At 43.7% G+C, this 22,774-nt stretch overlaps 1 protein-coding gene across 2 annotated transcripts; it reads left to right on the forward strand.

Annotated features, from left to right (window-relative positions):
- Window positions 1-7,190: 7,190 nt before the first annotated feature.
- wu:fc21g02 lies at window positions 7,191-22,774 on the forward strand. Of its 2 annotated transcripts, none has more exons than XM_034120901.1 (14): window positions 7,191-7,316; window positions 13,827-13,872; window positions 14,533-14,680; window positions 14,764-14,821; window positions 15,085-15,166; window positions 16,155-16,270; window positions 16,653-16,821; window positions 18,301-18,431; window positions 18,609-18,692; window positions 18,810-18,839; window positions 18,959-19,019; window positions 19,246-19,479; window positions 19,631-19,759; window positions 21,685-22,774. In XM_034120901.1, the coding sequence occupies exons 2-13, from the start codon at window positions 13,827-13,829 to the stop codon at window positions 19,681-19,683; spliced, it is 1,212 nt and encodes a 403-aa protein (XP_033976792.1). In that variant the 5' UTR covers window positions 7,191-7,316; the 3' UTR covers window positions 19,684-19,759; window positions 21,685-22,774. The 2 variants fall into 2 exon arrangements, with proteins under 2 accessions (XP_033976792.1, XP_033976793.1); XM_034120902.1 differs by having other exon boundaries at window positions 7,224-7,329.

A 22,774-nucleotide genomic window follows, 5' to 3' on the forward strand; every position in this document is an offset into this window, starting at 1 on the left:
GATCAGGACATCTCTCCAACAGTCGACCCGGAAGCCGCCATCAGCGGGCCGGGGGAGAACAATCAGGCCACATCTCTCTAGCAAGCACCCCAGAAGCCGCCGTCAGCGGGCTGGGGGGACGAAGATATGGCAAACCAAGACGGCACAGGGAACTCCATTTCCCGCTGAAACAGGTTGATATAGCCGGTGTGGAACTTTGTCTGAACAATCAATTTTTTTGAGGAACTTTCAACTTTATTTTTATATCCCACAATATAAGGGATTGGTATTTTTTATTCTACAGAACTATGTGTTACCAAAAGAGGGAAAAGTATGATAATGTCTTTTCTAAGCCATGTGGCTACTTTTATTGCCATTTTAGTGACATGTGGTTGTTGTTGTGTGCCTTGTATCTGCTCACTGTGTGTTAGACTCATCAGTTCCACCATTGAGGGAAGAGTAAAGATGACTCAGCTGACAAGGACTTTGCTTTTTAGACATATTTTATTCTCCCTCCACTGTCATAATAAGTTGTTGTTGTGGACTGTTCCTAAAGGTTTAAAGTGCTCTATATCCCAACTTCTGATGGGTTTATATAAATGTTGGGACAGACACAGTAAGAAGAAAATTGACAGTGGTAATGTTTCAAGTGCTATATGTTGATCTCGTGAGGTGAGATCAAAAGAGGGATTGAAGTAAGAAGATATGATTCTACACTGTATTGAAGTAAACATGTATTGTTTGAACTGTTTTATGTAATCACAATGGTTTATGGGTAATCATATATATAGGAATGTTGTTCTCACTTTTAAACTCACTGACCTAGAGATTCTGTTTTCACACACCAACCTTGAGTTCACTCCTAAAAGCAGATGTCGTCATTGAGGTCGTTAAAGACAACATTACATCCTCCTTATCACCGCTAAGACCAGGTGCTGTTTTTAAGTCGTTAAAAGACATCGTTAAATATGTGGAGAACTCATGGGAAAGAAATGAAGTTAAGATTCTAATCACAGATAGAGGTTGACTTTTGACCTTATGGAACTTTATGGTCCGAACTCTGATTGAACCAGACCAGAAGGGAATCCAGCCAGTCAGGACACTTGGGGGAGGTGGTCAGCTTAAACAGCTCCTCCCCAGGGGTTCTCTAATTCGCTTGGGAGAAAAGTGGGAAGGAAGAATCGACAAATCTCCGCCCCAAAGACAGATAGAAATACTGATGTTTGTGTGTGTAAAATTGCTTTTGGGTTTGGTGAGTGGTTTGATCCCGATATCTGTATCCGCTTCGCATCACAGACCTGAAGTCCAATTTCTTTTTGGTTTGATGAGTTGGTTTGATCCCGACACATTTATCCGCTTCGCATCACAGATCTAAAAGCCCGGGGTACCCGGAGTACTCTGTATAACTTGTATATGTGTTTGGTTTCCTACTAGAAGTAAACTCAGATCATTTGTTATAACTTTGATTCCGGTGTTTTCAATTCCTTTCTTAATTTAATAGAGATCCAGCCTCATCCAACGAACGGCGCGTAGCAGAGGTATTCTACTCCAACAGTTATGAAGGTTTTTATGCATGTAAACGGTGTGCAGAGTCAAAACCCTCAAAGTACACCCTGTAGCGAGTAAAACTCTAACACAGAACATACCTCCCCAAAACGCCTCGTTGGAGATACGTCACTGCCCATTTGATTCTTCCGGGTACCGCCTGATGTCATGCGGTACCCGGAACGAAATGGACCAATCCCGAAGAGCTATGGCCACACCAGCAGCGGCGTGTTCCTCCTCCAGAGGTTCGAAGAACCGGCATTTCACAGACGAAAGCTTCCAAAACATTGCCCAGTTTGAGGCCGGATATGCACAGCTTGTTTGGACCGTTTGGAGCAGGGGAAGATCCGGGTATACAACCTGTAAGTTTGCATTGTTATTTGTGTATTTATCAAACAAGACTGTTTAAATGTGTAAACTGTGTTGGACTGCTAAGCCATTGACACAGTGCTAACTGTGCTAACTAAGTTGCTAGAGTTTCCATATATCAACTCTAATATCAGCAGATGGCCTTGCATACATGTATCTCATAGCAGGAGAATGTCTGCATTCACACACAAAATACCTATTGACAGTATACTGCCGTGCGGTCAGTCGCGAAACGTAATTACATTATAGCTGGCGTAGCGTGTGTGCAACCGATCTAACACACGGAGCTAGAGCTAGATTTAATCGGAAAAACATTTTTGTGATGCTACGTTGCTAGCGTTTAAATATATCAACTACAATGTCAGCAGATGGCCTTACATGTTTGTCATGGCAGGAGAATGTCTGCAGTCACACACACGGAATACTCATACAGTATACTCCGGTTTACCGTACATTGTGACCGTACATATACTGCATGTAGCTAACGAGGCTAGCTGTATGCTAGCGCAAAACAATGTATTCATGCAAGTTACATTGTATGGTAGCAGAATACCCGTATACGATTGCAATTATAAACACGTTATTGCTAGCCTAATATGAACCACTAGCTTTTGTTCATAGTAGTTTTATTACACTGCATTATAGTTGCCTTTCCTCCAAGCTAACGTTCATATCGTGTTAGCTACCAAGGTAAACAAAGCTAGGTTAGCATATTAGCAGGCAAGCTGTTCATTACACAACTACTACTAACGAATCTAAAACAACTAAGTTTCTCTAATATTTTGTGATTTGCATTTGATTTCGTCCAGCCAGATCCTGGCGGACAATCCATGACGGGACGTGCTAAAAGGCACCGCACCGCACCGGCTGTGCGCAGGCAAGAGGAGGAGGAATGGATGATATACCGTGTATATATGTATATTTATGTTCATTTTGTACATTTCTAAAAATAAAGTTTAATGGAAATACTTAGTAGGCCTATCCTTTCTTCCCTGAATTCATATATTAGCAAACCATGATTTGATTTCTCATCAAACAGTAGTAGTTTATTACAGGTAAAAATAACTTACTCTTTGTTATGTTGGCTCGTAGGCCACAACGGAAAAGCAAGGAGACATACACGAGTTTACAAAACCACGGCACATTTATTGTGGTAAATGCAGAGATAGGTGGTCGAGGGGAGAGGGTCGCTCAGTTCGTCCTTCTGCAGCCGCTTTGGAGAGAGACTCCGGGCCGCTGGGATTAATAGCACCGGCTACGGAAGTGTCCGTGATCGCGCTGATTACCCTCTTCAGCTCCACCCCACCGTAAGCCCTGCAACACACCTGCACAAAGGCCCTGGGGCCGTCACACTCTTCTATAACAACAGTTGTAGGTTCAGTTCGGTTAGTTAGTATAAAATATCAGCTGTACCGACGCCTGGAACACTGATGTTCCCCGAAAAAAGCGGGCGGAGCCTCTCTGGTGGTTGACTAATCAGAACAGAGTGGCCGAGCTGACCAATCGGAGCACACTAGGCTCACAGGGAGGGGGGGGCAAGAGCTCCAACGAGTCGTTTAGTGGAGAAAGTGAATACTGCTGAATACACATGCTTGACAGAGATGCTGTATGCGAAACCAATGTGAGTTTGGAAAATTGCACAGTATAAATCTATTTTAGTATACCTCAACAATGTAATTATGATCAGTGGAAATGGCCATGACATGGGCCCTTTAAAGGGGACCTATCATGCAAAATGCACTTTTGTACGTCTTTTATACATGAATATGTGTCCCCGGTGTTCCAGGGAACTCACCAAGTGTCAGAAAACACAACCCTCTCTATTTTCCTCCATACCCAAATCTCTAAAAAAGGGGCTGCAACGGATCTGATCAAAACTGATCCAGATTTGAACACTGTCCTGACGTCAGGACAGTGGCGCTACGGCTATTGGGCCAACTCCACCGATCAGGAGGAGACAGCCACGGCCATTGCCGTTCAAAAGCGCTGGAGACGCTGTAGTACATATGCCAGGCCTGTAGATGGTGCTGTTCTCACTGAATCTGCCCTTGCTAAAACAGGGATAAAAAATGTCAAATTGAGCAAAATGAGGCATGGCTAAAATGAATGATCTGTTTGGTATTTTGAAAAAAAAAAAGTATAAATATGCCTTATATAGGTATGGTCCTACACTATATTATTCAAATATAGCATGATAGGTCCACTTTAATATAACTAAAAGGGGTACGTTATAAAATAATTCACTCCCCAATCCATTGTCATGAATGTGGAATCTAACTATATCCAGAATAAGTTTTATTGCATCCAGGGGTAGACACATGTTTATTTCTGCTGTAAAGTTGGGCATTTTAACATGGGGGTCTATGGAAATTGCTCCTTTCTGCAGCCATCCCCTATCGGCCAATAGATTAACTGCAGTTTGTGGCACTTCCTTATGGGCTTCCCGGCTCTGTCCCAGAGTTTGCCGCTTGCTTAAGACTATCATAGTTAACGTTAGCTAATCACACTTCATTTCAAGACACCGGAATTGTTTTTAATGTTAAACAAATAAAACTTTAAAAGCACTTCACATTACTCACACTCTGATTGTCATTCATATTCATGTTACGAAAAGCTAGGGTCCTATGACTGCGGTCCCAGGAATGCGGTCCTGACACTGCAGTCTCCGGGGCTGCAGGAACATGCTACTCTTCCTGGGGGCTTGCTTGCACAGCACCCCCAAAAGAAAATCTCTGGCATCGCCACTGGTTAAGCCAGATAACTCAAACATATCCAGGGTCTGTTGAACTGGCTTCGTAGTACAGGCCACTGGTAAAATGACAGTTAACAACATTTTAATGATTCATAAAAGCACCCCTTGCACATCAAGACTATCACACTGGGATTTGTGTAACAAAGGGCGAAATTGCAGTAATTTTAGCTCAAGAACGATGAGTTTAAAGGTGGGGTAGGTAAGTTTGAGAAACCGGCTCGAGATACACTTTTTGTTATATTCCATGGAATGCTCTTAACATCCCGATAGCAATGAATATCTTAAGTGCTTTGACAAAAAATCCATAAAAAAATGTCATCTGTGGAAGCCGTAGTACTGTAAAAAGCACGACCAATCATTTTAGCCGGCCCGGCTAAAATAACTGGATGGCCTACCTGCCTGTCAACCTTCCATCTGTGCACAAACTTATCTCGTGCCCTCATTGGTCATGTGCGCGTTCGTGTGTGTTGGAGGAGGGGCTCTGTAAGGAAGTGGCAGATTTTTTCCGGCTGTGTATTTTCAAATTCTAGCGATCTCGAGCTGGTTTCTCCAAAATTACCTACCCCACCTTTAAATAAACGCATGATACCATGACTCAACCTGCGACTCAACCTGTGGCACAGCCCCACCTAGTGTCAGCAGAAAGTAATTAAAATAATAATTCCAAAAATATGCAAAAAATATATATCTCAAAATATATGTTAACCTGTTAAGCCCGAGAGACCCCGGTACCGGGGCACTGCCGCAACATCTTGCAGGAAACAGTGTCTGAGGGCATGTTCATTTAATAAACTATGAATGTTTTATATCCATGTAACGGGAAGAAACTCATCTAACTGATCTTTTTAATTTTTTTTTCAAAAAAAAACCACAATGCTAACACTCAGCCTCTGAATTAGCCACGAGCGAAGAAATGTAACCTATCACTGCACCTAAACTCACTCATAACTCCCTTATTACTTATCCTAGATGCACAGCCAACCCCTCGATTAGCATCTGCTGGAGACACAGAATCGTTTGGTGCCCACCTCAACACTCAGTGATAAACATTTGCGACGCTATAAACGAAAGCGTACATCAGAACATGTGGAGCTAGGTAGCTAGAAACGCTAACATGGCTTACCTTGGTCAAAACTGGTCTTCAATGGCATTAAAACGATAAAATCCATAGGTTAATCCAATGTGTGTGTGTCCTCTTTGAAATGATTTCTGATAACCCATAAGCAATAAAACTGCTTTTTCATTTCCAAATGTCAGAGCGAGAGATCGCTTCACTCTGGTGCAAACCTGCATGCGGGAAGCCCCCACCGTTTGTTTTCACAACGAGTGTGTGTGGGGGCCTCCCCCTTCGATTATATTGGCTCTAACGGTCAGAAAGAGGTGTCAACCATCCAAATCGACCAAGGGGGGCCAGAGATATGGAGAAAAAAAACATTTTCACCCAAATCACCTCAGAGGTGGAGTGGTTTTGGCTAAACCTCTCTAAAAAGGTCAAATGTCACTTGTTTTGCATCAATCTTGATACAGGGTACTTATTATATGTTGTACTTTGAATTCCTAAAGCTTTTAGTCTACTAACCCATCATCCAAGGGTAGTTTTCACTATAAGTAAAAAAGAATTTTTGGACGGACACTATAATTTACAGTTTTTTACTATGTAAAATCTGAATTTTCTTTCAAAATAAAAAACATCTATATTGATTCTGACACTTCTACATCCAACTCACAGGTGTAACCTTGCTTTGATAAAAGAAATTATTCATATAACCCTTTTAGAAGTTAAGTTGTAGTCATTTGTTTTGGGCATGTCATTTTCGAGCCTGAAACATGAAAAACAGGCTTGGTGCTTAACAGGTTAAGATCAGTAGGTTTTGGTGTGCAACACTCCGTGTCATTTTCACTTTACATTCACATTTCTAGCAAATGTAATATTAGCCACATGCTGAATGCTAACCGGAGATGAAAGATTTTCAGAATAAAAGCTTGACATTGAGATTTTATGAGAACTTCCGGGTTTTTCAGAATAAAACAGCTTTTAAACTGACGGTATGTTTTAGACTAAATTATACTATACTATACTATAAAACATTGATTTTAATTTATAACACAGTCTATGGTGTTTTAATGCTGAAGCATTACGGTTGTTGTTATTGTTAAGTATTGCTTTGTGATGGTGCCCTTTACTGCATGTATTAAGGTGCATTACAAACATGACATTCCCACGCTGTGTACGTAAATGTATGCGCTCACAGTGTTGCTCCGTGTTCTTCACTCAAGGCTTCCGACAGTATGTCATTTGACACCCCCCCCCCCCCCCCCCCCCCTCTTTATCGGAACCATGGATAGCCTGCAGCTATTTGTCTACGTGTTTAAAAAAGAACCAGAAGCTTATATATAAACATCTAAGTTGTTCGTGCCCCACCACTTTTGTACATATAAAAACGCCACTGCATGAACGTGATGAATATTTAAGTGATAAACCTACACATCACTATGTTTTCCAATCTGATGATTAACCTTCTTGCACTTCATTTGTATTTCCGACAGCTTCCTGAAAGCAGCACATTGTGGTCGCTCATTGGTCCATCCCTTTCTCCTCTCTGCGAGACGTTCACTGACACACCCGCACCGTGCCGTGAGCTGCGGACAGACAGACTGACGGCACCGTGAGGTAAGTGTGACGGGTAAGGCTACATATATTCTGACATGGGTAGGGTGCGGCTACAGAGCCACAGTGTTCTTAAAAGCCCAACATAAAAAGCGGTGGGACTCCTTTCAGACATCTTGTTTTCTTTGCGTACAAGAAGCTCTGTTGGTGAGGCGTTTACATCCCACTGCTGTGTGACTGGAATGTATGCAGGAATCACAGCAGAATGATCCCAAAAATCATGGACTACACAGTTATTGGAAACACAATTGTATAATCAGATATTTACATGTTCTCGTGATTTTTGCTTTTATTTTCGAACCTCATGTAGCCTACAATTGGCGGTGACGCCCCAGCTCTATAGCAGGCTCAACATGTTGGGGTGTTAAATACAGCTGTATAGACTGCATGGTGTGAGTTCGTGTTGAAGCACATCAAGGCGAGGCGTTCCCCTGGAGCGCGCGCTCGGAGCAATTGTTAAATGACGGCTCTCTGTGCGCGCGGCCGCACCTCTCCGCGCTCTCCTCATCACATCAGCGGCATAAAGCTGCACACAAAGAGTGTGTATGGCTGCAGACGGCTCTCTGACGGCTCAAACACACACTGAAACACAGAGGAGAGCAAAGCCCCCCTTTGTTGTGTTTATATGAATACCGCCAGGCCTCACAGGGGTGGGGGCTGCCTGTGAGGCTTTCAGGTACTGTCGAAAATATCAGACAGCAAGGTGTGTTTATCACAGGGACTGAACTCAGGCAGACTTTCCAAAGAAATGTCCAGCCAGTTTTGATTTGAGAAGCAATTAAATGTTTTATTAGCATCCAATCAGTTTTAGCCGTGTAGTGTTTGTTTCACAGACAGAAATTATGTTATGTCATTACATTTGTCAAAAAGTGTACTACTAGGAATATGTCTTTAATGTACACCTTCTAATAATTTGCTGCTCACAAGTTCAGTGCACTAAAATAAGTATCAAGATGTGGTTTGTATGTCATTTGTCAAATTACAAAATCATTTTTCAGTGATCAAACTACCAAGTCTACCACTCCTTCTGCTAAATTAGGATCCAGCACTCCTCAGAATAGAAAGGAAGCAGACAGCTGCAGACTGAGCACACAAACACACACAGACACATTTGAATACTTTATTTGGTTCAGCGGAGCACACTGGTAAATCCACTTCATCCATTGGTTGAGTGCTAGGATGAAGTTCACGGCACTCCAGGGACAGACAGTTTTTATTCCCACCTTCAGTGCAATCGGCTCTGTGAGCTGCTGCCCACAGATAACCTGGAGAAATTAACCTTGGTACACATTGGATACAATATTCACAAAAGGCTGAGGCAGGTGTATTTCCTCTAATGCTTTTAGCATCACCTCATGGGAGAGTGTACCAAACGCGTCTCTAAGGCCCCAGCTCCACGGGAACCCATACGGCAAAACGCATCGGAGTAACGCAAATCCAACCGCAAAAAACCTTCCGCCCACACGCAATATACACCGGATTGTGTCAAGCTCCACGAGACGGCTCCGTTTACATCCAACCGCTGGAAAAGCTGCAGTACATATGCCGAACCTGTACGTGGCGCTGTAACTTCCTCCACAAAAGCAGCAACTTCCTCCACTAAAGCAGCGAAGAAGAATGGTTGTCATGGCTGCACTTCTGTTTATTCTCCGCGGAGGGAACCGCGCAGAGTTTTTCGCCGGTCAATGTGTGTTAAAGTTTAAATCTTCATGCTTCCTCATGCAGCAGCTGATCCAGTAAGTAAACCCGACAGTAAAAATAAACATATTTATAACTAGTTTAGGTAGTTTGAGAGGTAATTAAAATAGCTAAGGGTGGTGATCTGACTTGAAGTGTGTGTTTTGCTGCTTCACAGCCGGAGGAGCTGCGTGTCTCCGTCCTGTCAGATTAGACTTCACTCGCGTTTATGTTCATATCGAGATAAAGATAAATAATCTGAATTCAGTGTGCAGTGTACTTTTGCGGGGGTGAGCAGCAGAGGTGGGGAGAGGCGGGGAGAGGCGGGGCTATGAAACGGATGACTGTATAGGCGACCCCACGGCCCCGTTGGACCCCCGCAGAGCGCTCCGTTCCCAGATCTATCCACCTTTGGACCCGTTGTCGTTTGCGGGGTCTGTTTCTACGTTTCTGTTACGGCGTCGTCGAGCTTAAAGGGCTATACGCATGAGAAATATGCGGATTCAACCCGTTTTCGTCCTCGTGGAGCCTAGGCCTCAAGTCCAAAAACATTGTCTAGAATCTAGATCAGGAGTGCCCAACCGATCGCGGGGAGATTCCCAGTCGATCGCGAGATTCCCAGTCGATCGCGAGATGTGTCTAAAAATAGAACAACAATATTCTGTTTTATCGTTAATGTCCTATAACATAATCTTCCTGTGCCAGAATAATGCACTTGAACGCATCAAAGCTTTGTGATTGGCGTGACCCCATGTGTCGGGGCGTGGCTGGTGGGCAGTGGGCACAAGTTCGCTGATGTTGTCCGTGGCAACAGGAGTGACAGTCCGTCTCATCTGCAATGCGAGCGTGGCTTTATCGAAGAAGGGTCATTTAGGAGCGGCATTTCAAAACAGTGCACAAACGCTACGAGACGGAATTCCCTCCTAATTCTGCCCTACGCTCCCAAAAGGTGAGGGACCTGAGAGGACAGCTAAATGCACAGCAGTCCATTTTCACCAGGCCCAACAACAAGAGCAAGGCTGCTACCATAGCGTCTTATCGTGTCAGTCACGTTCTTGCCAAACACATGAAGTCTTTCAAAGACGGCGAAGTTGTGAAAGAAGCATTCCTGGAGGCTGCCGACGCGCTTTTTGGGGACAGTAAAAATAACAGTAGCATTTCAACAGGTTTTTGATATAATAAAAACTCAAGTTAGATACCGTTATTAATCAGCTGTAAGTTTTAGTTTGTTTGAACTTATTCATTATAATTATTGTACAAAATGGTATAAGAATGCAAACTTTAAGATCTGTTCTGTTTAAATTGATTATAGTCTATTATCAATTCAGGTTAAGAAACTAGTGTTGCTTGCATCCAATTATAAAGGCATTTCTTTTTATACTCTACTAAAATGCAACAAAAAAAGGGTTTGATTCTATTAATTTTGTCTTTTTTATTGCACTTTGGCAGCAGATTCCTGTGTAGCTTCAGATCTGAGTTGTCTTATTATGCCCCTTTCACACCGGCGCTTTTTCAGCTCTGGCTTGGAGCTGGAGCCTGAAAAGTACCGGTTTTTCCTGTTCACACCGCAGCGGCGCCGCCTCATAGCTCCGGAATGCGGTTCACTTCCAGCTCCAAAAAATTGTCGGTCTAGAGGCAAGAGCTTCGGAGCTAGAGGCGGCGTCGCTTACGTCTCTCTTACGTCGAGGCGTGCAGGAAACTAAACCCACCTCCCCTGAACATGGGTCGACTGAAGAGTCTCGTCATGCCTGCCTACAAGCAGTAGCGCTGAGCAAAGTGACTAGAAGGCAACCACACACTTATAAAAAAAAACACACTTTATGAAGTCAGGCAACACTAACCAGGCTTCGTGTGATTCTGTTTCTTTGTACCTTACTTTGACCATCCGTTCACTGTTATTGATCATTGTGGAGAGCAGGCAGACGTTTTGTTTGTTATTATAGCAGCTATCGGATGGAAACAATACATGGGCTGCACAGGTTGTCATGTCCGACTATCACAAGTAGAATCATAATGCAAAATACGCCGGTAAAATGTGCCTGTAGAAAACGGCTTAGCAAGTAGTCAGTTTAGCTTCGGTTGCTATGCTAACATCACCCATGTTATACCAGAGAAACTTTCATAACAGCGTTGTGATGCCAAACAGCGTCAATTCAGACTGACACACATTCACTTAAGGGGAACTGGGGATATGTATCAGCTGCTTGTGTGACAGTCAGACAGTGAATACTTTAGAGCCGTGTGAGCTAACCCGGAGCTAACGGGAGAATAAACTCCCGTGGAAGAGCAGCCAGCACTGCAGCGGTCGGTAAATGCCGCTGAAACACATTAATAAACAATGAACCACGGCACTCTGGAGAAAAGTATAAGGTTGGAGAAGTCGTTATTTAATTTAATCTGGCTTCGTATGATTAAAAGCAACACGATCATCGACCCGACGCAGTCCCCCGTTGTTGTGAGCTCCGTTGGGGAGAAAATCAGCGATGTAAACGGTGACGTCATGACGCAGCAGCGGCAGCTCTGGGCGGTGTGAACAGAGCGGGAGCTGAAAAGGGAAACCGGAGCTGAACCAGAAAAGCTCTAGCTAGGAGCTAGAAAGGGAAAAGCGCTGGTGTGAAAGCCGCATTAGTAAGCCTAATTTATACTTTTGTAGCAACACTATTTTTATATAATGACAAAGAAAGGGTTCAGTCTTTTCTTTTTTTCCTGTATCATATGTGGCAGCACTGTTCAATGTTTCTTGAAAACATTACCCACTGTGGTATGTGACGTGTGAATAAACTCCAACTCTGTATCAACAACACTGTTGTGTAACTTCAGTTAAATACTTGTTTGTGTGTAGATTAGAAAGAGGTAAGATAAAGGATCTGCAGTATTTTATGAAGTATTCATCATACAAAGGTCAGTTTTATACAAGTAGAAGTGTGTATTTACCTGGTAGTAGGCTGTCAGTAATGGCTACGCCTCTCTATTTGGACTGGTAGATCTCGGCAGACTGGCAACTTTAAAAGTAGCTCTCGGTTCAAAAAAGGTTGGGCACCCCTGATCGAGATGATCCATGTTTGAAATCATCTATTCCGGTTTTTAAGCAAAACACATGTTCGTTCATTCCCTGTCTGTTGATATATGCTTTCTGATGGGGGGAGAGAATCACTGTGTCCACCAGCCAGGGTAACATGCGGGTGAGTAGGCACTTCATAAAGACTTTATATATAGTGGGCAATAAACAAACACACACGCACACACACGGGCAATCCACAACTTATTTTCGCTCTGAATTCAGTTTGCCACATCTAACAAAAAAGTAAATGTTATGATTAATGTAACATGTTTTAATGTAACATGTTTTGATTATCGAATCTCAAAAGTAATTTGTAACCAAAATGTGTTTGTATTGTTAGTATCGGGTATATCCCAAGTCTCTTAAATTCCACATCTCCCTCAGTCATGACTCAGAAACCATGCGAAGAGAGAGGAACCTAATAAATGAGTTTTAAGACCAATGAGACGTCCTTTCCTTTGCATGGTCATTTTAAGCAACGTCCGTTTGTGATGACAGCAGAATATGAATATGTATTTATTCCATAGTGTTTTCTATTGTTAAAGGGGGGGGGGGGGGTGAGGCTATATAGCCAAGCACTGCCCTTTATAATGATACATTCAAATGGTGTTAATGTAGTTGTCATGGTCAGTAACCAGGCAACTTAGGCTGCAGCCACACGAGGACGATAACGGTTGTATCTGCTACAGTTCTCTATCAGATAGACGGTTCAGCCACACAAGGCCGACATGGAAACGCAGAAAACGATAACGGGACTCAAAGGCACACAGCACTTGATACAGTCTATTATTTTAGTGCCTGTTTTTGTCTACCTCCTTATTATGCTTACTGATCCCTATCCTGTAGCCCTCATTGGACAGCTGTGTTTACTTTCCTAAACATGGCTAGTCCCATAGCATCATCCATGTGGACTCTAGTTTGTTCATGCTTTTTAGTTTTTTCTGATATGTGCTTTAAGTCACTCACATCTGTCTGGATCCATGCTGGGTCTGGTCCATAGACTGGTCTGATACTGACGTTTGAAAAGGGAGGCAGGGGAAGCTAAATATAGCATTGGTGTTGCTACAGTTAGCCTTCTTGCTAAACCAGCTCCTTGAAAAAGAGCATGTATACTGCCTTCCTCTGTCCTTAAATCCTGCCTATGTCAGGCTGATCAGGTCCGAGCTCTTTTACTCTCAGCTTTACCTCCAGTGTCCTCCTCTCAAAGGGTGTTTCTTTAAGTGATTAAACATCATTTTCCTTCTCCATATTCGCTATCTAGTTTTGTTTACCCTCTGTCTCCGTCTAACTGTCTCTCATTCAAACGTTAATCACTCCCTCTGGCGCTCCTGCAACAGCTGCTTTGGGCGCAGTTTGGTGCGCCCTGAGCTGCTCCTATCTGTTGCATTGAAGAGGTGCAGACTGCGCATGCACCACTTATAACGAGAGTCAATGGGCAAAGATTTCTGCGCCCCAAGCAGGAAACATGTTACTTATCAGTAACTTTAGACACGTAAAACAATTCTAGAATGTGGGAAGAGGTGGGGCGGCCGCCACTGCTGTAATGGCTGTGTGGATGGCAAACTTCAGTACTCAGTGAACACATAAAGGAGGGTCTTTCTACCAACGCAGATGTTTGAAGACTTTTTGTTTTTATTAGCTCCTTAAATTCCAGCAACCTTAAAGTGAACATAAACTAAGTTAGGACTCTGACCGTCCCTCTGTAGTGATAACATTGTGAATTTAGTGTGCTAGTGATTAGTTTGAATGTAATCTCTGGTGTGCACTGTCTGCAGATGATGTGGAGTGTTGTGATGCTGCTGGCCACGGCCCTCGGTGTGGGTGAGTATCATCTCCTGTTCTCTATGAGATCTAATCTAACATCTCTGTTTGGGGTTTGTTTTACACGACAGCTGACCAAGAACATTTCTTTAATGTATATCACATGTGATGCAGCCTTCTTCAGAGAAAGCGCTCTGCAGCTGGTGAACATTATGGAGTGCTTAGCAGCTGTAGATTGCTTGTTGGTTGAGATGAAAACCAGAGCTAAAACAGTGAATATTGGACACAAACAAATTATCATGTTGCTAAAAAATATTGGCATTAAAAATAATCTGGCAGAATGTTCCCATCACAGCATTCTTGTTTGGAGATAGGATTGAATAATTCTTTACAAAATAAATGGTGTAATCATTTTTGCATTTATTACAATTTTGCTATAACATCTCTAGAATGTCTGATAAAGGTCAGTTGAAGCCATATATGACCACCGGTGCCTCCAACAGTAAAGAATTAAAGGAATACACTTTCCAGCAGATCTTTAAAAAAATAAATATTTGAGAGAGGTTGCTATAACTTCTCATGGCTATTTGACAGTATTACATGCTATATTAATAGTATTATATTTCCTTATTGTGAATTATATTCTTTATTTCTCCCCAAATATACAGTATATGTGAGTAGCAAGTATTCTTCCTTTTTTCTCATTGGCCTTTGTGTCAGATTCCTATGCTGTCCATGACCTCCATGAGCGTTTGGCCCATGGCCGCCAGCTGAAGATCTATCTGCCCAAGAGTGCCGAGAAGCTGGAGTTCATCTCAGCTGAGGATCCCCACAAGATGTTTATGTACTGGGAGCATTCCAGACTCAGGTAGGACTCCCTCAGGGACAACCTGGGGTCTGGGTGTGGACACTGGCTCTGTGGAAGTTGATTTATTGTTCTGTCCTCTGCAGGGCCAACAAAGGCAGGGTGTCTGGCACGGGCAGCGACCGACGCTGGTACATCGACAAGGTAACCAAAGTCTTTGTTTAAAGTCTAAATTGAATCATCGAATGTAAAGTCTACATTTTCTTTCAATAAAATGAATTGCTACATTAATTGATTTCCCTTTACCTAGTAACTTTGTCTTTAAGTCTACTTTATTTATTCTTTTACTTATTTTTTTATTTTTGTTGTATAAATACTTTTATTTAAAAAAAAAAAATGTTATCTGTACTTTTTGAAAATCTTCCAATCGTCACATCATATTTCAGTGGTGTGTTTGTTTTTGGCAGGTGACCTATGAGGACGAGGGGACATACATCCAGAGAGACTTCTGGAATAAAGAGATCGCCTCTGTCAAAGTGGCCGTCACAAGTGAGTTAGTCCACCAGCCATGACTGCTACTATCTTTTGTTTCTTTGAAAACATAACTTTAGGGTGAGTGTTAAACACCAGACATACAAATGTCTTCCTGTTGGACTTGGGGTTATGCTAGTCATTCTCATCATTTTAGATGTTATACAAAATGGCAAAATAAATTCCAGAGTATCTCACATCCACTTTCTCTCCTCACCATAGAAAGAAATGGTGATGAGAATATCACATACACCTCTTTCTCCTCCTCCTCACTATAATGAATACTAATGTAGATGCACGGCCTGTAGCTAAACCTGGCTACATTTATGACAGAGACACTCATCAACATCCATAGGGGCAGCATGAAGGTAGGATCGGGTGCAGCAGCTCTTCAGATGATCACCAGTACCCAGCCTGCTCCTCTCTAACAGAAAAAACAGACTCAGGCTAACCTACTAACATGAAATCAGAGAGCGTGCAAGCCAGCAGGGGAGGTAACTATAGAAAAAGAAGTTGGCAATAGACAGTGACTTCAAAAGTATTCAACCCCCTTGAAACGTATCAGAATGATCTGGATTTCAAAGGATACTTGCACACATGTTCCACTCAGTATCAGCTAGAGCCAGTATGGCTGCAGTCTGAAGTGTTTGGTGGGGTATCCAGCAGCCCGGCAGCCTGCTCTCCTCTGCAGATCTGCTCCAGGTGGTTCAGGTTGGATGAATGACGCTCGTGGATCGCAGCTTCAAACAGTGCCACAGATTCAGGACAGAATTGAGATCAATTGACCTGACACATGCAAGCCACTGTATCCATAACACAATATTACACTCTGCGCTACGGATAATATTTGGGGGCACAGTTCTTTGAGTCAAGCATTAGATAGGAATGTAAGCGTATTGCAATTATATTGCTATAGACTTAATCTACAAAACATTTATGCAAACTTTTTTTTGTGCTCAAGATATCCCTTTGCACGCTCAGTTTGTTGTTGTCCTCTGTATTCCAGCCAAACACAACTACGTGAAGCGCGTGGCAGGAGAGAGCCTCATCATCTCCCTGGAGGGCATCGACCTGGCCGACGCCGGCCTCTCCTTCTCTGGGGAGGCTGCCAACGTTACACTGGTGACAATATGGGATAGAAAATGGATGGAATGATGGATAGCTAGATGATGGGTAAAGGATGGGTAGATGGGGGATGGATAGATGGACGAATAATGAAAGAATAGTGAATAGAATAGAGGTGATAACTGGACGGGTCCCTGGTGGATCGCTGTCTGCCTCACACCTCTGTCTCTGTTTCAGTTACACGTGTCAAAGTCAATGGTGAGGTGTGTTAGCTGAACATAAGAAATATTACCTTTCTAAACATGGATTACCTTTTACAAGCTTTTCCGGGGGATTTAGATGTTGGACACCATGGATGACATTTAAAAATATATATATTTTAAAAGCTGTTTAGAAACTGCTGTGGTTCAAGTGTGAATGTAGCTGTGATCCTCCTCAGGTGCGAGATGGTGCTCCAGTCTCCCAGGACCTTCCAAATTATTGGGACCGTGTTCAGACCCACTCCAATAACATCGAGATCAGGAACGTGAACTACAGTGATGAAGGCCACTATACCCTGAGAGACCGCAGGGACCGCATGGTGTCAATCACCAGAATGAACCTGACAGGTTTTTTATTAGAGACACTTCTATTTATGATTCCGTCTGTTTGATGAGTATATTTGGTCATACTTTCGTATGAAGTCTCCTTGTTTTCTAATGATCTTCAGTTCGCCCTGTTACATGTATTTACTGTTCTGATAAAAGCTCAACACTAGTTCATTCCTGTTCATCCATTTCATATTAAAAGCAAAATAGCATTACAGGGGGAACAAATCTGTTCATTTTCTAACTAATTTAACTGTTATGTTATTATTGTAAAACATTTGCTCTTTGTTGTGGAAAATGTAGTGACTTGCACGGCTCCCATATGGTTCATCAAATATTTATAACAGTTGTTGCTGATGATTTTTAGGCCACTGCAACACTGCATTGATAACACACCAACCTCAACAAGCGCTCCAACGCTGCAGGGTCAAGCACACAGCGTTTTATGACCATATGTTTTATTTGACTTCAGCACAAGCTTGAGTTTGGAGCTCTTCATCAGACTGAGGTAAACAATGACCAGCGCCATCACGTACGCTTTGTATCTAAGTGAACAGGGCAGAACCCATTTTTAAGATTTGTTCTCCTCTTGGCTTCAGGTAACACAGTTACGGGAACGAAAACGGGTTGTATCCGCATATTTCTCTTGCGTATAGCCCTTTTTGCCACACAACGCCGTAACGAAACGATAGAAACGGACCCCGCAAACGACAACGGGTCCAAAGGTGGATAGATCTGGGAACGGAGCGCTCTGGGGGGGTCCAACGGCTCTGTGTGATTGCCTCTATACGATCATTTTGTGATAATGATAACTACCTAAACTAGTTATAAATATGTTTATTTGTACTGTCGGGTCACTCATTACTGGATCAGCTGCTGCATGAGACAGACACTGACGCTGTCAGAAGAGAGGAAAAAGAGAGGCTCCGTGTATTTTATTATTATATATATAGTCGTTATTCATTTGTTTTAAAGCTCAATAACAAAGAAGACCTTTGACCGGCACTTTTATAATTTTGTCCGGAAGATTTCAACTTTAACACACGTTGACCGGCGAAAAACTCTGCCCGGTTCCCTCGGCCCCCACCAAGGAGAATAAACAGAAGTGCAGCCATGACAACCATTCTTCTTCGCTGCTTTTGTGGAGGAAGTTACAGCGCCACGTACAGGCTCGGCATATGTACTGCAGCTTTTCCAGTGGTTGGAGCTAAACAGAGCTGTCTCGTGTGGACAGACACTTTCCGGTGTATATTGCGTGTGGACGGAAGCTTTTTGGCGATTGCGTTTGCGTTAATACTATGCGTTTTGTCGTATGCGTTCCCGTGGGGCCGGGGCCTAAGATACCCCTGTAACACGTCCTACACCTGCGCTAGGTACAATCCCAATCACACACACACACACACACACACACACACACACACAGACACACAGTGAGGCTGACCACCCCCCCCCCCCCCCCCCCCCCCCCCCCCCCCCCCCCCCCTCTTGTGTCCCCCACAGATCACCATAATGGCACAGAGGGAAACCCCCTCCTGGCTCTGCTCTTGCTGCTGGGCATCCCGGCTGGGATCTGCTGCTGCTGTCGGAAAAATATTTTTAAGAAGAAAGCCCCCCACGCTACAATGCTGCAGGTACTGCATCTGGAGAAAGTTTGACTCTTTTTTTTAATCTGTTCCTGCAATATGACATTCGACAAGACTGACTGTTATTTAATCTGAGAATTTTTTTACAAATGATCAGTTATCGAAATAATTATTAGTCACAGCCCAAAACAATTGAATTGCCTCAACTTTTGTCTCTCTCTCCAGAACTCCCCACATGTAATTCACCCCCCCCCCTGTGGTCCTGTTGGACCTGCTCCCCCATACAACACTCCAGGACAGCCAGGCGTGGTGAGACTCTAAAGAGCTGATGGCTGCTCTTTCTTCACAAACAGGTCTTCATATAGTTGGCTGTGTATTGCACAGTTGCGCATCGTGATGTGTGGTGTTGTGTTTGTGTGTTCACAGGTGTACTACCACGGGCCGGACCCCAGCATGGTACTGACACATCAATCACCACACACTTCACCCATTTACATGATCATTATGAAACTTCTCTGGTGTAGTGATTGTGCAATGCTCATTAAAGGCAAGTGTGCTTGTTTCTTGTGTATTAGGGTCCTGCAGTCCATCCTCCCCCCGGCCCAGGGCAGTGGAACGGCCCCCCCCCCCTCTCCTGTTAGTATCACACTACAAGCGTGCTTACCTAAGTTTCCATGAATGTGATTAGCCCAGCCAAGTGCTCTGACAGCACTAAACCCACACAGCTCTATGCACAGTCACCTTATTCAATACTGATTCTTGTTTTAGCTAGTTCTCTGTTATTATAGACTCTCTAGATTCTCTGTGATCCTGCCCCCTCCCTCACTGTTTTCTAATCTAACTCCTTTTCTTTGGTCTGCAGGGATTCAACCCGGGGTACCCAGGCCACCCCCCCCAGAACCCTTCCTATCCTCCTGCTGGTCCAGCTATGTTTCCCCCTGCCCAGCCTCCACAATGGAACGGTTCACCACCAGGCCACCCCCCCCAGAACCCTTCCTATCCTCCTGCTGGTCCAGCTATGTTTCCCTCTGCCCAGCCTCCACAATGGAATGCTTCACCACCAGGCCAGTACCCCCCTGGACCTGCAGCCCAAATGGTACCAGTTCTTGTTTGACATCATTCAAACACATTTACTAATGCTATAGCCGAATTACACAAATTGGAAAAGAGTTCACAATGTTGTCAAAAGTAAACAAATCTCCTGCAAATTGAAATGACAAATGCCGGTTCTCTCCACCTGTGTGCAGGGCTATGCTTCAGCTCCAGCCATGTACAGTGCTCCACCTGCAGCCGCCAGTGAGCATGCTCGGGAGGAGGTGAAGACCAGCAGCATGGCAGCCTCCCCCGCTGACCCCCTGCTGACTGCCCCATCACAGGTACACACACACACACACACACACACACACACACACACACACACACACACACACACACACACACACACACACACACACACACACACACACACACACACACACCACACACACACACACACACACACACACACACACACACACACACACACACACACACACACACACACACACACACACACACACACACACACACAGTGGAAGTGCTCCTTCCACTGCTAACCTCTAATTTAAGTTTCAGATAAGATTTGTTTTTGTTCTCCATCACCTATATAGAACCCTTTATGATGGGTTTTTACAGTTTTTTCTACAACTGGTAACAACTTCTTCAATACTATTGTGGATCCCATTTTGACACAAAATGCATTCAATGACCACCTCTCTTAGGCTGGTGCCCCACGGGAACGAAAACGGGTTGTATCCGCATATTTCTCTTGCGTATAGCCCTTTATGCCACACGAGGCCGTAACTAAACGATAGAAACGGACCCTGCAAACGACAACGGGTCCAAAGGTGGATAGATCTGGGAACGGAGCGCTCTGGGGGGGTCCAACGGCTCTGTGTGATCGCCTCTATACGATCATTTTGTGATAATGATGACGCAATAGCCCCGCCTCTCCCCATCTCTGCTGCTCACCCCCGCAAAAGTACACTGCACACTGAATTCAGATTATTTATCTTTCTCTCGATATGGACATAAACGCGAGTGAAGTCTAATCTGACAGGACGGAGACACGCAGCTCCTCCGGCTGTGATGCAGCGGGAGCAAAACACACACTTCAAGTCAGATCATCACCCTTAGCTATTTTAATGACCTCTCAAACTAAACTAGTTATAAATATGTTTATTTTTACTGTCGGGTCATCATTACTGGATCAGCTGCTGCATGAGACAGACACTGACGCTGTCAGAAGAGAGGAAAAAGAGACAGCCTCCGTGTATTTTATTATTATTATATATATAGTCGTTATTCATTTGTTTTAAAGCTCAATAAATAACAAAGAAGACCTTTGACCGGCACTTTTATAATTTTGTCCGGAAGATTTAAACTTTAACACACGTTGACCGGCGAAAAACTCTGCCCGGTTCCCTCGGCCCCCACCGCGGAGAATAAACAGAAGTGCAGCCATGACAACCATTCTTCTTTGCTGCTTTTGTGGAGGAAGTTACAGCGCCACGTACAGGCTCGGCATATGTACTGCAGCTTTTCCAGCGGTTGGATGTAAACGGAGCTGTCTCGTGTGGACAGACACTATCCGGTGTATATTGCGTGTGGACGGAAGCTTTTTGGCGATTGCGATTGCGTTAATCCTATGCGTTTTGCCGTATGCGTTCCCGTGGGGCACCAGCCTGAATATTCATTTAGGGCTGTCGTTCTCAAACTCCCCATGTGCATATGTGACGCTCATTACATGGGAAAACATATTGTGCACTATAGAATACAGTGAAGAGAAGGACTGAACTACTGGGCAGAATAGTTGCAAAAAATAAAAACATGTTTGACACCTGCAGAGCACGTGTCAAACATGTTGCTAAACATGATCATGTGTCTAAATGACTAAAACACGGAGCCTAGAGTCCCATGAAGGCCCCCTCCCTCAGCAGAAAAGGCCAGTTTTAGCCAATTGTGCTTCTTACATTAACAAGCCATCCATCTGTTAAGTGAAGTATGCCGTTTAGTGGCGTATTGGTGCTGCTGCTGTGATAACAGCATCACACATGTTTTAGATTTATCTTCTGGAGGGACCTTCCAAAAAAGCTGTCTTCAGGGCAGGAAGAAGCTTCTTCAGTCTTTGTAACAAAGAGCAGCGTCTGGTGGTCTAGCGGTTGATAGCTCTTCACCTCATTGCATGTCTATGTATATATGTATAATGCCACTTTTCCAATAAAAGACAAATATTATGACACATTTCATTTCCACCCTCCAGTCGGAAGCTGCGTCCTCTCCTATGGCTCCTGTGGCCCCCTCCTCCACCAACATCCTAAGTTCTGCTGATGACGCCTTCCAGTTCAAGATTGAAGGAGACAAAAACTCCACAAGCTTCCTTTAGGGTGGAGCAGCCTCCTCACTTTGTTCTTACAGGTGGAAACAATGGAGAGTAGATTATATTCTTTGTCTCCTTGATCCATATTTAATCCCATCTCCCTGAGGATCAAGTGTTTCTAGGCTAAATGAGCAATCATTTTTGGAATAAGATCTACTGACTCTTTTGCAGTGGGAGTCCATTATGTGGAGATGTAATTTCCAGAGTTGAGACAAAGAAAGGATTTTGTTTCTTGAAAAGTAAGCATAGGGAATAGAAGTGTATTTTGATCATTTGATGAGTAAATCTAAACAGCTGGGTTCAAGTTAAAAATATGTCTTGTGTTTTTATCTACATTTTATTAATTCCAGCCCTTTTACTTTTTGTATTAATCCTTTTTTCTGTTGTTGATTTGAGAGGAAGCCAAGCAATCAAGCAAAAATACTTGAGAGGAAGTCGAAAGAGTCAGAGCCAGAATCAACAAAAGAAAAGCAAGCAGCCAACCATTGGCTGCCAACCATTGGCTGCCAACCATTGGCTGCCAACCCCTCAACAGTAACTCCTCCCAGACTGCCCGATATGAGAAATGCTTCACTGGCAAATAAGTTGCCTTGGGGTGTGTTCAGACTAATGACAAAGACAATGATTCTTTTTTATTTTACCATGAATTTGGAAATGTTTTCAGTCTGTGATTTTGGCAGTCTATGAGAGGATAAGACACTGACTGTCAGGGCCGGCCCTAGACTTTTGGGGGCCCTAAGCGAGCTTTGGCTTGGGGGCCCCCCTCACTCTAGTGCGTTCTCACTACACACAACACGGAACCAACTTTTGTCTTATGATGTTAGCATAAGCACACATATGTATAAATAAGCATGTAAACACTGTGGACCTAACCTCTTCTAGCGGGGTCCTCACCTCCTCTAAGGGGGTCCTCACCTCCTCTAGGGGGGTCCGGGGGCATGCTCCCCCGGGAAGATTGTTTTTAAAATATTGA

This window comes from Trematomus bernacchii, unplaced genomic scaffold (genome assembly GCF_902827165.1).
Source record: "Trematomus bernacchii unplaced genomic scaffold, fTreBer1.1, whole genome shotgun sequence".
Lineage (NCBI taxonomy): Eukaryota > Metazoa > Chordata > Actinopteri > Perciformes > Nototheniidae > Trematomus > Trematomus bernacchii.